Source organism: Cotesia glomerata, linkage group LG6, assembly GCF_020080835.1.
Source record: "Cotesia glomerata isolate CgM1 linkage group LG6, MPM_Cglom_v2.3, whole genome shotgun sequence".
Taxonomy (NCBI): domain Eukaryota; kingdom Metazoa; phylum Arthropoda; class Insecta; order Hymenoptera; family Braconidae; genus Cotesia; species Cotesia glomerata.
Window position 1 is genome coordinate 16,769,128 of NC_058163.1, and position 17,126 is coordinate 16,786,253.

General features: G+C 33.6%; 2 protein-coding genes across 2 annotated transcripts in view; both read left to right on the top strand.

Moving 5' to 3' along the window:
* The window catches only part of LOC123267761, a gene marked incomplete in the record, with an annotated part of 391,343 nt that overhangs the window by 23,041 nt on the left and 351,176 nt on the right, over window positions 1–17,126 (top strand).
* On the top strand, window positions 14,808–16,732 carry LOC123267777. The gene is made up of 4 exons (XM_044732620.1): window positions 14,808–15,068; window positions 15,223–15,406; window positions 15,492–15,657; window positions 15,734–16,732. Exons 1-4 carry the CDS (start codon window positions 14,992–14,994, stop codon window positions 15,781–15,783), a joined length of 477 nt encoding a protein of 158 aa, XP_044588555.1. The 5' UTR covers window positions 14,808–14,991; the 3' UTR covers window positions 15,784–16,732.

Sequence of the window (17,126 nt, forward strand, 5' to 3'; positions counted from 1 at the left end):
CAATTTCCACTAGAAATTTTAATAGCTGGCATGAATTCTTAGGTTAACTTCACAAATATTACTGTACCACTTAATTTTACTTGTTTAATGTACTGAATACCAAATGCACTTCTAATAATTGTTAACTTATTCATAAAAATCCTCTTATTACTTGACTATCAAAAAATCAAAATTTACAATTTTTGTTATTTCACCAAAACCATGATTCTTACAGTATACAATCGAATTACAATATTTTAATTTATTTTCACTAGTACAAGAATACTGTATGCCGTTAACTCGGATGGTTCCGAACTCTATCACATTATTGATTTCCTCATAACCAGCAGAAAAAGTGAATGATTCTCAGAATCCGTAAGTTCTGTAAGAGTAGGCTTACTTTTTTCGATAACTCTAGTTTCATTCAGTGGAATGTTTGAATGACATAAGTTTAATAACTTATTTATAAAGTTTCTGGTCTCATTTGAAATTAAATTTTCACTAGTTACTGACTCAATGAACTTTGACATCAAAAATCGGGTAACGATTTGGTCGGGTCTACCGTGTGGACTAGTTACTTCATCCATAATTCTCCTGTTCCAGGATTCGAAAGTAAATGCGTTGTGACACCACATAGGTCTCCAGTATTTAATAGTGTCTGCTACATGGGTCAAGAGATGTATATTGAAACTCATGTGGATGCTTCCGAAATACTCTTGAAATAATTTTACATACTTCTCAAGAAGATTTCGTCCCATAGCAAGGTCTGATGGTGTGATCGAATCATTATTAAAAATATGAATTGCTTGAGATAATAAGGCTAAATGTTTTAAATATTTAGGAGGTAAAATTCCATCTAGACATATGGGTGCGTAATCCAGCCAGTTCCTCCATTCAGAAGCTTTCCATACTTTATATTTTGTTATTGATCTCGGTAAACGGGAACGACGAATCGGTGGTCTTATTGCTAATAATATTTTATTAATTTTTTTCATCTGTTTACGCTTGCCAATAGAAAATGGTTTTTTCTTTACCGTAAGCAATATTGTCATATGTTGTTTGATCCCGCCTAAAAAAACAGCATGCATCGTCTCAACAACAACTCCTTTACCAAGATCAAATTTTGGTAAGGCTGTTAATGACGATATACCTTTAATTCCCCACGTTGGTCTTTTGTTTTAAATGCTATTTTCATATCTTTTCTTATCTGTTCATCTGTTCTAAGACGTCCAAAACTATGGCTTAAGGGATATACAAGTTTTTACATTTATGAATCCCTTTGGCATAACAAAAGGAACACCCAAAGTAACCATTGTACTGAGTTGTCCGTAGTACCTTTACTCGAGCAGGGAGAATCAACACTGCAAGTAATAACAATGAATTTGTACACTTTTGTTATGGTATCAGATACTTTATATTTAATGCCTTTCTCATAAAGATTTTTCAGGTCTTTAATTATAGGATGTAAGAAGTTATTCATTACTGGTTGTTGTGTATCTACATATATTCCAGCCAAAAGCATATGCTTCTTTCGGAGGTGAGGAGACAGCTCATTTATTTGCAAATAAATTGGCCATGCGCTAGCTTTGGACGACTTTGAAACCTGACATCCATCTGTATTTATTGTAAAAGATAGATGATTTGGATTATTCAAAAAATTTCCGGGAAAACATAGCTCTTTATATGCTTCTCCGTCGTAAATGTCTTCAATAGCATCATTGTTCTTCTTTTTTCGATTGAATCTGTACTGGAGAAATTCATGAATATTTGCCGTTTGAAATAATTCATTAAGTTGTGCAAATAAATTTAGCTGTAAGAAATATGGTGGTTGACAATTTTCAATATCTGGACCACTTGATTTACATGGGCAGGTTTTTGTTATTTTTTTTTCAATACCTAACGATCCTTGACAATCTTTGCAGTATAAATGACGCACTATCAAATTATTATCTCGGTTTAGAGATTTCCATAACAGTTTCTTTGACGAAGGTAGATGGTTTTCATGATGAGTAATTTTTATCAATCGCAAAATGCTGAGCGTTGCTTCATAACTCAGGTTGTACTTTGTAGAAATTGCTAACACAGCAAGTAAGAAGTCTGCTTGATGAATATCGGGTTTTAAGTGAAGTGGTAAACGAAACATTATTTCTGGAATGGTCATATCATCATCATCATCATCATCATCATCATCATCATCATCATCATCATCATCACCATCATCATCATCATCATCATCATCATCATCATCATCATCATCATCGTCATCATCATCATTATAATCATCATCATCATCGTCGTCATGATCACTATTATCATCATCATTATCTTCGTCATCATCATCACTATCACCTTCTTGTTCTTCTTCTTCAGCTTCATGGTTTTCCATTGCTTCCTCCTCTTCTTCATGACTTTCTGTTTCATCTTGTTCATACCCATTATCATAATTGTTTGCGTCATTTTCGTGATGGTGTTGTGTTGAAATATTCAAACTTTTTCTTGCTGGCTCATGTGATAATTTTGTGATCTGTATGAAATAAAGTTTATATGATTATAATCGATTTTATTATCTTAAAATATTCAGTAATAAGAGTATTTTGAGTCAAATTGATTAAAAAATACAATAATTGCTTATTTACCTTTTCTATGCGACTTTCCAATGAAATGATTTTTCTTTTCCGTAAAGAAACTTTTTTATCACAATTTCTACCCGTGCTACTATTATTATCCATCTTCAAAGAAATTATCTCGATATATGTAGTATTGTTCCAGTCACGTGTATAAAACGTACACAAGACCCTGCAAATTTTTTCGGTGACAAGTACTTTTTGAGAAATTCGAAAAATAATAAATTAAATTTGTATTACTTTTTTTGTATAGACTTGAAATAAAATTTATATAGACTAAAATAAAATTTAAAACAAGGACTCGGAAAAATTCAAAATTAAATAACTGCATTCAGACATATCAACAACACTCTTGAAAACGCGATCAGCTGATACTGTCGATAAAGAAGTTCCAAGTTTAGGCCTAGCATAAACCGTGAGTTTTTTTATCACAAAGTTTTCAGCGCTCGCATTCAAAATTTCTTTTTCTGATGCTTTTGAACTTGCTTTCTTGAAATTCGACAAATTTTTTTGTCATTTTTTTTCGTGATACAAAATTAAACAATTATTTATTAACAATTTTGTATACTTATGAATAACTTCTTTTCCTGGAGCAGTAGCAATGAATTTATCAGATGAAAAATTATTTTCCGAAAGCTATACTGTTCGAACTTGATTTTTATTTTACAAAATTAAAAGAAAACATTATCAGTGATAATTTATCACACTGCTTGTGTTTTTTTTCTTTTTTTTTGTAAATATGCCACTAATACTTCTATTAGACAGTACAACAGATATCAATAGGATGCTTAATTTACAACGAATATTTTTTTTTAAATATTTTGGACAATTTGAAGACGAAAGTTTGTCATTATATATTATTTATATAAAACGCCTGACATGCGCTGCCAATTGCAGCGAGTTACTTGTCAAATGGACCAACTTTGATTGCTCTGATTTTGTATTGAGAACAAACAATAGAATTTTATATTTCGAATAAGAACTTTCGGTTATCTTCTTTACATTTATACATATTTATTTTAGTATTAAATAACTTTTTCCTTTTGTAATTAATCTTCAAAATTGTGAAAAAGTATGTATTTCAAATTTAAAGGAATTCAAAACTCAAAACTCAAAAACTCTTAACTATACGCAAATTTTATAAAAGCAAATTTTGCCTTAAAATTGTTCGAAATACAAAAAACTATTTCTTTAATAAAAATATATTTTTTAACAATTGCTTAAATAAATGGCTATAATCAATTGATGGCTCACAATTTTGCAAGAATATTTGCGATATTAAGTTTCAGCTAAACAAAATATACGGAATAAGACATTATGTCCACCAAACTCAAAATTACACGAAAAGGTGTTTCAGGGAAATACCATATTTTACCGTAAATTCACCGTAATCGTTTGATTTTACCGTGATTTCAGATCTCGAAGAATTACGGTGATTTTACGGTGTTTCAGAAAAATTTCACCGTAAATTTTGGTGAATTTACCGTAAATTACCGTGAAAACACGGTGATTTTACCGAGAAGTTCGGTAAATCACCGAATTACGGGTTTTCACCGTGAATTCACCGTGAATCACTTTAATTACGGTATTTTACCGTGATTCCGGATCCGCCAGGGAATAGAATTTTGTAAACATTTATCTTTTATAACTTTTAATTAATTTCAATATATTGTATAACTCTTAAATTTGCAGTGAGTTAATTTATATTAAAAGAAAATACCAATATCAATTCACAATATTTTTGGGTTCCCGGTCTAGTGGTTGAAAAATACCAGGACCAAAATAAATATTAATAATTTACGTTCATCGTTTGGGACGTAACAGTTTATTGGAATTATTATTCAAAAAAGATCCTCAAGATTCTGTAGTTACACAGAATGATAAGAAACACTACTTAGATATTGTTGAAAGAACGAATATGTATTGGAAAAATTACAAGCCAGATACAAGTATTTTCAATGATCTGTCACCCAAGTTTCAAAATTATGTTGTTGAATTCCTAGCAAAAAGACATCCAAACTTTTCGAAAGGTGGGGGTTTACCTAGTCACATGATAGTAAAAAAGAAAAATAGAAATATGGATTATGTATACTGGGATGATCCCAATGAACTGGTTGAAAGATTACGCCTATTAATAGCCTCTCAATCAGCTGGTAATACCAGTCATACTAATGAAATTATTTCGATTATTGAAGAATTAAGAGAGGCTGAAATTATATATTAGAAGTGAAATTTCTGAATTTCACCATTAGTTTGTGAACTGTTGAAGTGAACTGAACAATAAAAAATGAGTATTGATATATTTGGACGTTCTTCGAAAGCTGTAGCAGTTGTTAGTGGACCTCCAGGAGCTCCAGGAAGAGGATTTAAAATAAATTCTGACGGGCAATTTGATTTAGAAAACAAAAGATTATGTGAAGTTGGAGAACCAGTGAAAGATAATGACACGATAACATTGAAATTTATGCGTGATTTTATAAATAAATAATTATCTTTATTAGAGAGGACTATAAATATCAATTAGAAATTATTTCCCATTTACATTCAGAAGTTGTATCATTGAGGACTTCTCTTGATTTGTTGAAAAAGACAGTCAAGAATTAAAAAGAAAGAAACCGAAACAAGAAGAATTAGGAAAAAAAATGGAAGATAAAAAATCGGTAATAGCATATGAACTTCACAGACCAGCTCGTAAAAATTATCAACGCCGTCATGTTGATATTCGAGGACTTGATGAGACTTGGCAAGCTGATTTAGTTGAAATGATTCCTTATTCAAAAGTAAATAATAATTATAAATATTTACTAACAGTGATTGATATATTTTCCAAGTACGCTTGGGCTGTGCCTATAAAAAATAAAAGTGCTAATGATGTAACCAAAGCAATGGATTCTATATTAAAACACGGAAGAATTCCAAAAAATCTGCATGTTGATCAAGGCAAAGAATTTTATAATCAAGAATTTCGTAATCTTATGAATAAGTATAAAATTAATATGTACTCAACATTTAGTAATTTGAAAGCATCCATATGTGAAAGATTTAACAGAACACTTAAAACTAATATGTGGCGAAAATTCACAGCTCGTGGTCCTTATAAGTGGATCAACATGATTGATGATTTAGTGAATACTTACAATAACACTAAACATAGAACAATAAAAATGAAACCAGCAGATGTAACTGTTGATAATGAACAAGACTTGGAGAAGAGTATTTACAAACCCCTTACTACGCTGAGAAAAAAATTAGTGAAAAAAATAAATTTAAAGTTGGAAATAAAGTAAGAATTAGCAAGTACAAAAATTTGTTCGAAAAAGGTTACACAGCAAACTGGACAACTGAAATATTTACAATAATCAAGGTGCAGAATACGTATCCAACGACGTATAAACTTGTAGATTACCAGGATCAGCCAATTGAAGGAGCATTCTACAGTGAAGAACTCAGCAAAACAAAATACCCTGATGTATACCTAGTTGAAAAAATTGTAAAAAAGAAAGGAAGTAAATATTATGTTAAATGGTTGGGATTTGATACCACTCATAACAGCTGGATTAATAAAACTGATTTATGTAAGACTATAGGTTTATATTTTGTATACCACTCATATTTATTTATACATCTACAAGTAATAACCCCACAATGACTACGGAATGAGACAGTTAATGAAAGCCAATATAATTAAGGGATGACAATGACTGGGGGACGTTGTACTAGGACCCATCGCGTGAGGTTCTCATGAAGGGTGGCGTCTGAATGCCCCTAACAATTTCTCTCGTAGTCCTCTCAACCCTCGTTGAGTGGGGGCGAGTCTTGTCACGGGCTGGGGTAAGACCTTACGTCACAGATCTCGGGCCTCACGATACTCGACATCCGTCAGCCTCGGCAATAAGAATAGCGTTGCTTACAGTCGGCCGTCCTGATGATGCTCGCGTCCTCGCGACTAGTGGTCAGCTACTCGTTCAAGTGACCATGTCACTTTGCCTGCTATATCACTATTTTTGACCTAAAATAATATTCGAGTATTATCAGTATTTGAAAAATATAAGATATCATGCAATATCATGCAGCCATTCCTATTGTAAGATCAAAGCCGTTCTCTTTTTTATCAAAAATCAACAACACATTACAATTAGACAATAATCATGTGCATCCTCTACCTACTGGACTCAGGGCATGTGTCTATACCGCTGATCCAGTCATACATGCTTAAACTTTAGAGCCGACCAATTGGCACCAGTGACTTCGTATCTGACTCAGCCGTCTACCGGGTACGAATCACTACTGCCATATAGCTTGTCTGCAGCTCTAAATTTTAACATTCCATTCAATTTTCATGCGTACAATTTCAAGCTTAACCCATTTACGTCGTTAGTACTCAATAACGATTGCATGCTTCATGATAGATATCACTAAAACCACTAGCAGTACGGAGAAACCACCGTCAACCGGCGCTTGATCGATTAAGATCTTCGCAGTTTCTCGACGTAACCACCAGGACGTTGGAGTCGTCGGCCGGTAATTACTGACCGCCCGATCGTTCAACGATCACACGACTCATATCGGCTTTCGCCAATTAAACCACTAGTAGTGCGGAGAAGCTACTCCCATACGGCACTTGATCGATTCCCTAATCTTGCAGTCTCTCGACGCAACTACTAGGACGATGACTCCCTAGCCAGCATTAGGATGCAAATCCTCCTCCATCTGGCCTCCATTTGTAATGAGTTAGGTCATATTCGGTGCACTAATGAAGTATCCTTGCTGCTACGGAGCTCAGGATCACTCCAGCTGTTCACCAACTCCTCCAGGTTCGCACTAATAAGTGCCGATTGTTGCTGCAACCGCTTAATTTTACACTGTCAAGAGTTGAACGGCCAACGTGATAGTCCAACTCAGCTTTTTATCTAGAACAGATTAAGAGTGTCGACGATGTAACGTCTTACCACTGAAATCCCTTCAAGATTCCTGGTTTTCCATCTACAATCATAATGACGGTCCATGACGTACTCGATGCACACGTTCGTGCATCTCATGCACTATCGTCAACTGTTGAAAGATCTTCAACAGCTATCGCTGCCGTCCATACTGACTCGGTAATATCTGTACAACGGTTACTCGAGCAACAGACGTATCCCAGACGAGTTGATACTTCAGCACTCGTCTGAACCACCTTCGAAGCCTAGTCAGAAACTTTGAAGACATGAATTAACATTTTAGCTAGAGACAGATGTAATGCTCTCGACGATATATAAATCTTATCTTCATCAAGCCTTAATTACACTAACTACATAATTATTTTATTTAATTTTTAATGGTTACTATGCTCACATATTCTATCGCTGAAATTCCAGCTTAAATTTCAACCATATTTTATACAGGTACGAGAAACCATATTTCGTTCACTCAACATCCAAGAAGGACGTATAGCTGATTCCCCTTACTTTAAGATACTCAACGTACTCAATGTTAGACCATAGCAATTCTAACAACCGATACCTCATAGCTGATGTGACAATATACTCTAACCAGTATCCACGACCCTTCTTTTTTGAGGTCCAGTTGACCTGAGTTTACTACCTGACGATCACTTGTCGTAAAATTAACCCGCAGTCTTAAACAAGACTACTATTGTTTAAGGGACAGTAACTGCGCTACTGTACAGATTCAAACCAAACTATTTTTGCAATTACGTAAATATCAATCTTGTTGACCGACGTATCTATTACTTGAAGATCTTAAAATCTTGTTCTGTCGGCAGGGCATTCAATAATTTCGTAGTAGTTCGATACCACATGGTGATTTTAAAAATGATAATTTCGATTACAATTTAAATTTGCAAACTTCATCCGAGTATTGTGCGATATTAATTAACAATGCTCAGTGATAACTCTTCGCAAAAATACCGATATGAATTTAGAATATAGTGCTGAATTATTTAATCGCTCATCTAATTCTTCATCTTTCTAGTATGCAATTAGTACATCAATTAATGACCTAGCATTCACAATAATCGACTTCAATAATCTATACTAATATTATAAAGGGGAAAGAGTTGATTGTTTGTTTGCATTGAATGGACTCCGGAACTACTGAACCGATTTGCAAAATTCTTTCACCGTTGGGAAGCTACACTATCCCCGGATGACATAGGCTATATTATATTTTCAAATTATTGTTAAATACCCTGCGAAGCCGGGGTAGACTGCTAGTCATTAATATTATTAATTATTTATCTTTAACTTTCATCCATCAACTATATACTTTGTCAATTTATAACTGACAATTCTACTTTACGATATCAAACGCTCAACTATTTTATTTACATCTTGTTTAAAAAATGTCTAGCCAATTCGATATTATTACGGGACGTTAAAGTTTGTTAAATAACATCGCTTACAAAACTATCTGATTTTTCTAACTCAAATGATAGTGCTATCATACTAACGTAAGGTTGGTGAAATTAGATAATTATCTTTCGTTTTGACTAGCTTACAATCAATGCTGAGGAGCATTTCAATAATACAGTACACAATAATTATTTACAATCTATTGTAGGACTACTTCGTACTTTGTGCATTATACCGATGAGTTTACTTAGCCCCTAACCGACACATGGTTGCCACTCAACTTTTGAGTACTTACAATAAGGCAATAAAACAAGGGTTTCTTGCGAGATAAAGACTCGGCTGTGAGAAAACTAAACCCGAGGTTTCCTCGTATAGTAATTCTAATACTATGTCCTTGAAACCATCTGTTTTGTGTTGATATGTTTTTAAAATTTTCTTAAACTCGACTCAACATAATTTTTCTACCAACAATGAATTTTACTTATTGAGTTACTGGCAACACACGTAATATTTATTTTCAACGACTAACGAAAAGGATATTTTGAACTTTTCAAAGACTTTAACTAGAAACACTTTTATACCAACATGTGTTATTTAGGCATTTCGAATTTCTACGTTATAACTATTTACTAGTTTCTACTTTCTCCTTTGTGTATTGTTCACAAAATATATGTGACCGCCGGGTTCTATTTTATAGTTTTGCCAAAGATAATTTCTTCAAACTTGGCGTCATATATTTTATATATATTATTAACATGCTTATTCATTATTTTTCAATCAGATTTGAGTATATATACTAACTATACCTAACAATAAGTTCGTTTTCCGAATTGTTAATCTTTGCAATTTGCAATAACTCCACATTAATAAAATCAATCATTCTACTCTCTCATAGCTAACTAATATCCCATTGTAACGATTAAAAATCAAGGTGTTACTAAATTATATTGTGATTCTGATTAAGACTACTGCTTATTTATTTTGAAAATGTATAGTTACTTATAACCGCGACAACATTCTTTGAAACCGCATAGCGAGTACTCACTACTTGATCGCGCAAGTATATCAATGCTACATCCGGTATGCATAATTCGGAGTTCTGCTTCATTATTTATTAATTTACTATTTCTTCATGTTATTACAATTACTACTTGCAATAACTCTTTATTAATTATCGAGCAAGCATTACTAAGCCGACTTGATTATACCTATTAATACACTAACTCAAGTTATATCATAATTAATTATTTTTAACTTCTACATTACCAAATTTATCGTTCATTATAACCATGACAATCAGTGTCGTATTACCAAATGAGCGATGATGAGTTGACCAGCTTAAGGCCCTGATTCCTCATTTGCTGATGAACTATTTTATCGTAATCATCCGTTGATGATGTCGCTTTGACGTTGAATCCAGTAACTTCTTTTGCGTTGAACTCATCATCCATTCTCTGCACCCGATTTCTGGTGAACTCGCTGAGAATGCAATTTCAGTTGCAAAACAGCTCACCATTGAGTTGTTCTGCTTCTTCATAATTCCACTTTCTCCAGATGCTTCAATCCTATTTCCTTCTGCAAGTACGATGCCTCTACGAAATCTATCTCAACCGCAGCTATGGATATTCTTAACTACTTCAATTTTCAGAGAAGTTACAATTTTCGAAGATGTAGTAACATGACCTTGGGTGATCTAACTACAAGGTAGCCAAATTTGATAATTGAGTCAAGTTGACCCAGCACTCAACCTATTGACCTTGAAACTGATGCGAAACAACAACATTTGCAACAACAATTAATTATTTAATTGAATTGATTCGTTAATTGCTGGGAGCGTTCCTCCTGGGGGTTTATACCCGAGGAATGTTCTAGACCTCTTGGGTTTGCAAGTCGTGAATAATTAATTTTATTAATACAGTTGGTTAATAATTATTAACATCTTGAGATTGGTTTAAATAAATCTATTTTATATTAATTAAATTCTGAACACCGAGAAGGTTCCAATCGACACGACATAGTATTCGGTACCCGAGGTCAAAACGTGCTACGCGGTAACGAACGCTGGCATCCATTTTGAGCGCGCAAATTCCTTGTGAATTTTATTACGCAATAAATCGTAAAATTAACAACTGGATTATTATTACTATTTACAGCAATTGAATTATCTTTTATTAAGACTATTTATTATCTTGAATTAAATATTGATATCGTATTAATTTTGGAAACTATTTTATTATTTGGAAAATTAAGTATTAAGAAAATTGCGACGAAATTAGAAATTGATCCCACCGTGGATAGTTTTCGGAATTTATTTTACGTCGAGATAATTTGTTGTTAATTAATTATCCAGTCGACAATAACAATAATAATAATTGTCTAGTCAGAAATTCCACGTGGTTGAATCTTATATTGAAATTGAAGCCTGTGAAAATTATAATAAGTAAAATTTAATACCATTATTCCGGTAAAATTCTTTTGTAAAACTACTTATCAGTGTGGATTACGTCCGAGAAATTTAGTTAATTTTATTGAGAATATTCTGAGGATTATACAATGTGCTGAGTATTAAACTCGTGGTAATTTTGAAATAAGTTTAGGCGTCGATTTTAAGTCGGAAATTTTAGGTAGTAATTATTAATTGTGAAAATTGTTTAAGATTTTAATCTCGAGCTAATGACTGAATAATTTTAGTAAGAATTGAACGTTGACTTTTTTGGAGTTTAATCTTGTAATCCAGAAAATAAAAGTAAAGTAGAGTCAGTGTGTGTGTGAGACGCGTGGGTTATGTGTGTGTGAATGCTACCAGCGTTTCTTCGCAAGCGAGCAGTCCGTTTGCGAGGTGTTTCGCTGGCATAGAGCGTGAGGGTCCGGTGGACAGCGCGACTTAGTTAGAAACTGCGGTATAGACGCTCCATAAGAGGGTACCGTCAGGATTAAGAATTTTGATAGAGCGTGAGGGTCCGGTGGACAGCGCGACGTAAGGATAGTGTGGAGTGTGTGCGTGAGCTGCAGAGGCTTCTTGGCTTACGTTGCAGTCACTAGGCTGTTGCTTCTGTAGCCAGGCGTTGTTGATAAGCCCTCGTACACTGATGTCTTTGTACGAGGTGTCTTGTTGATAAGTCGGAGTCGCCGGTTTTAGCCCGGAATCCTCCGTTAGATATAAGTTGTAGTAGCGACTTTTCAGGGGAAAGCGTGAAGTAAATTAGTTGTAAGTGAATTAGCTGTAAGTGAGCGGTGTACGTGGAAGGGCACGAGTTGTTATCATATTTCGTTGTTAAATAAATACCGGTCATTTTTGTTAAATAAAAATTTATTTCTTTCAGACCACCTTCCTCCACTCTCTTTCCCTGTAGATTATAAGCTCAGCTCTAGTTTCCGGTTTCAGGAACCGAGATACAAAATCCTGGTGGCGCCCTTGTTGATTGAGAATCATTTCTGCTAGGTATTGTTTTACTTCTGTTAAATTAATTAAGAGGCCAATGAGCGAAAAAACCACCCGTTACAAATTCAAGTGAAGTTCTCTTGCTGAAACTAAATCGATCAGTGAAGTTAACTGCTCTTCATCATCAATGAGCTTCCGGTTGGTTCGATTCGGGAAGAAGATTGAAAACTCGTTTTCCACAATTCCCAAAATTTTTGGTCCATATTTTGTGTTGACTTTCTTAATTTCCGTGATTTGATAAATCTTGTTCAGTTGCAGTTCTTCAAACTTTTTAGTTGGTAAAAAGTTCGGTAAGTTGTTGATTTTATTGATAGCACTCAAATCCATTTTTGAATTATTAAGCTAAGAAATTAATAGAAAATAGGTAATAATAATAGTAGAAATTATTTATGAGATAGAATAATGAAATAAATGACTTATTTGATTTTCTGTAGAGTACACAATTTTGAATATTTTTAACAAAAGACACAAGTTTTTTTTAAACTGAACGACTGATTGACGTAACTGCAGGCAGAGGACTGAAATTTGGAGGCAAGTAAGTATAACTTCCCACCAACGATCCCCTCCCAACGACGACAACACCAAAAACAGATTAAAACTTGTCGGATGACGTAACAACATGACGTAATCGAGAGAGGAGGGGTAAAACCGTTAAAATTCACGATGACGACGCGAAAAAAACAGGTTCAAACTTGTCGGATGACGTAAAAAACATGATGTAATCGAGAGAGAAAGGCTAAAAAACGTTAAGATTCAGAAAAAAAACTCTTAACCCACGTCGATAAAACAGAACATCTATTCGGTTTCAAACCGACTGTCAACAATACCCTACAGTCGATAACATAGATCACCAATTGACATCAAACTTACCTCAAATCGATAAATAAACTTCAATACCTCCATTTCATCCCACCAGAGCGGCGTAAGTATCGATCTTTCTCGCATATACTTATACCACAAGTCATTTGAATATATATAAAATTCATCATCACATCAAATAAGTGCATATCACATCAACACCAAAGCTGATACACACACACACACACACACACACACACACACACACAGCCAAAAGGTATCAGCTCTGCTGTTGGGGTGGTAGCATTTTGACCTCAACGAAATCCATCAACAAATCGATGATAATCCCCCAACAGTCGGTAAAAATCAATCACCAAATCGATGATAATCCCCCAACAGTCGGTAAAAATCGATCAACAAATCGATGATAATCCCCTAACAGTCGGTAAGTAGAGCACAAAAACCCACCATCGATATCGCAGAAACTCCACAAACAACCGTCGATAAGGCAGAAACCCAATGTCAGTACTGCAGAAATCTACTTTATCGGGGCATCAAACCGACCTTGTTTAGCTACTTGTGCGCCTTAATTAGGAATCCAATAAGAAATCGGGGACCAAATTTTTGCGATGATTCAATACTCAGTTCACTTTTCACTTATTTTCAATTCATCTATTTTAATATAGAGGATCTTCGAGATTATTCAACCAATCAAAATGAACCTGTACGTTTTTTTTTGTGTTTTAAAAACTGCGTCGAATGCTTTTCTAAATAAAAAAAATCGAACAACGCATCCAAAAGTGATAGCTTTTTAATAAATACATTTTGAGCTAAAAATGTGAAAAACGGTGCTTTCAGCTTGAAAAGTTCAAATATCCTCTAATAAAAAGTACATGACAAATGTATGAGGCCTCAATAACTCGGCATCTCATTGGTTGAAAGTCAAAACAGCATAAAAATATATGTAAACTGACGACACAATATACATTTTTATACATTATACATTTTTCAAGATGCATGTATAGTGTATACTATACTATAGTGTACTTAAATAAACTATTCGTATCGTAACATGATTGGTCGAATCCACGTGAATATATTAATAATATTTATTTATATTTAATTTATTTATTATTATTAATTTAATTTATTATTATTATTATTATTATAATATTATAATATAAAATAAAATAAAATAAAATTTATATTTAATTTATTATAATAATTATAATAATAACAATGATAATAATAATATTATAATAAAATATAATAATATAATATAATTATAAATAAATAAATATATAAATATAAAATATAATAATAAATGATAAATTAAATAAATAATTATAATTTATTATTATTAAATTATTAAAATATTATTAATATTATATTAAAATAAAATTAAATTAAATGAAAAAATTAAAATATATGTACATATTAGATGTACATATACATATAGGATAGGATCACTACACTATGTACATACTGAAAGAACTGTAGAGGAATTATTACTAAATATTACTAAATAATGAAACTAAAGGAACTAGAGAAACTAAACTAGCATACGTTGCGCGCGCAAGAGTGGATAGTGGACAAGAGTGGATAAAGCTGGACAAAGCTAATAAAGACCTACTAGCAGCCGGAGATCGTACACGTGCTAAGTGCCAATTTTTTAATATAAAATTAATTAATAATAGTGGACAAGAGAGGATAAAGCTAGAGTGTACACTTGCTAAGTGCTTAATTTTTTCTTTGATAAGGTGTATCGTTTTGCTTATTTTAATCAGACTAAACAATGGCAAGGCAATACGTAATTGACAATTTTACGTGTGATGAAGAGATAAGTCACTGGGTAGTTGATGATGATTGTATGTAAGTACTTTTCAGATACCTATCGTTTAAATTATTCTTTTAAATATGCGTCTCAGCCATTTTGATTGACTTTACTGATGCTATCAACATTGATTAATAATAACTATTATTATTTCATTAATATTATTTTCTACTTTTTAATTTTAATTTGCAGTGAGTTATGTGGTTATGTAGACGAAGTAGTAGGTATGAAAAAGGTGGTCGTCGGAAGAGCCTTCAATGACAGGATTATCAATCTTCTGTCAGTCATTGTTAATAATGGTGGCAACAGTCGAATCTGCGTTCTGTTTTGGGGAGACACAGCTACCCAACTTTTTGGTAACTTATCTGAACGATCCGTAAGTTTTATACATTATTTCAATAACATACATAGTAGATACAATGATAATAACCGATGTAATATTAATTCTACATTTGCTTCAGATCATTACTATCAAACGTGCAAAGGCGCAAAAACGGAATTCTCAGTTTCACGACCCAGAAGATGGTGTGGGACCCATTGAATTATCAACAACGCAAGTATCTACTGTTGTTATTGAAAACTTTTTATTTCACCCTCTAAAAGTTCCCATTCCACCACAACATCAAGGTAAGACTACTTTCAATAATTAATTATTATTATATAGTGATAATATAAATATATAAATATCAATTAAATATTTCAGGAAATTCCTGTTTAGTTCAACGAAGAAGCGAAGACCTACTTCAGGATTAAAATCAACTGCCGTTGATTAACTGCTGGCAGAAATATTTGCTTTTTTATTTGTCAGTTTGATTAAATTCTCGATTCAGTTTTTTTTTTTTAAAGAAGACTTAGTTTTCTGTATTTTAATATATTTTTTTTTTATTATATCTATCATTAGTTGTGATACTTATCGCAGTGTTAGTCAGTAAATACAAAGACTATTACATGTTACCGGTGTTATGTCCGAAAAATATGATCTTGGGATTCGGTAGCTGGACTATCGGAGGTTCGGATAACAGATGAATTTCCTTAACGAAAGTATCGTTAAGTTTTATTTTATGGGTTCGCGAAGGTGAAAACCCCGGAGAGGGCCCTTGATTAAGACAATCGACCTCGGAAATAATAATAATAACCTCCACTTACTATTGCGAATCTTGACTCCAACGATGATTCTTTCTTTGATTGGACTTTATCTTCCGTTGCTTGGCCGCTTCCTTCCTCCTGTTGGACTGGAGGTTAAAGGTTGAAGGTTGAAGGGCTTCTTAATTTATGAATGATGGTACACTTTGATTCAAGTTTTTAGGTTTATATTCAGATTAAAAGCCCTATGGGCAAACACGTCTTAATTTACACTATTCACTTATTAACTAATAACAATATAAAAACAAGGTTGAAAGTTAATATGAGTTCGTAACCGGAGTAACGACTCCGGCAAACAAAAGTTCGCCGATTATAATTCACAAAAGGAAAAGATGATTTGAGAGTGGGACCAGGTCACCGGAACTGCGGGAATCTCGATTATCGTAAACACGAATCGTGGCTCGAAGAATCACAATCACAGAACTCGGAAATACCGTTAAGGAACTCGAAATTGGAAATAAAGGAAAAGTGACTAATTAATTTAATAATTGAAGTCTGCCTACACGTGTCGGGGTGTAGGACTCACCCGGGCTCTAAGGCAGAACTGTTACCTTGTAAATGAGCTCTCGAATTATGGTGTTCACGTCTTTTATCACCTCGGTCGCGATTTGCAAGTGGGGCTCTTTTGATGAGGTGATAATGCGCGGTAATGTGTATTCTTCGGCCACGAGTGAGTGTCGCGCAGTCCAAGTCGTTGTTCCCTAAATATGCAAGCGCTGCACTTTTCGGCGGGAATGGGAGGCCCTGTATTATAGACGGTATGCCGGATATAACAGCATCCCCCCCGAAAGGAAGGGTGCTAACAGCATCTTTTCTTTCGCGAACTCGGGCGTCCCATTTTGACGAAAAGTTCATGCTTGTTTACAATTTTGTATGAATAATTTTTAAATCGATTTACAAAAATTTTCGTATTCAAATATTAAGTACGTGTTTACCCATTACAATTATAAAAA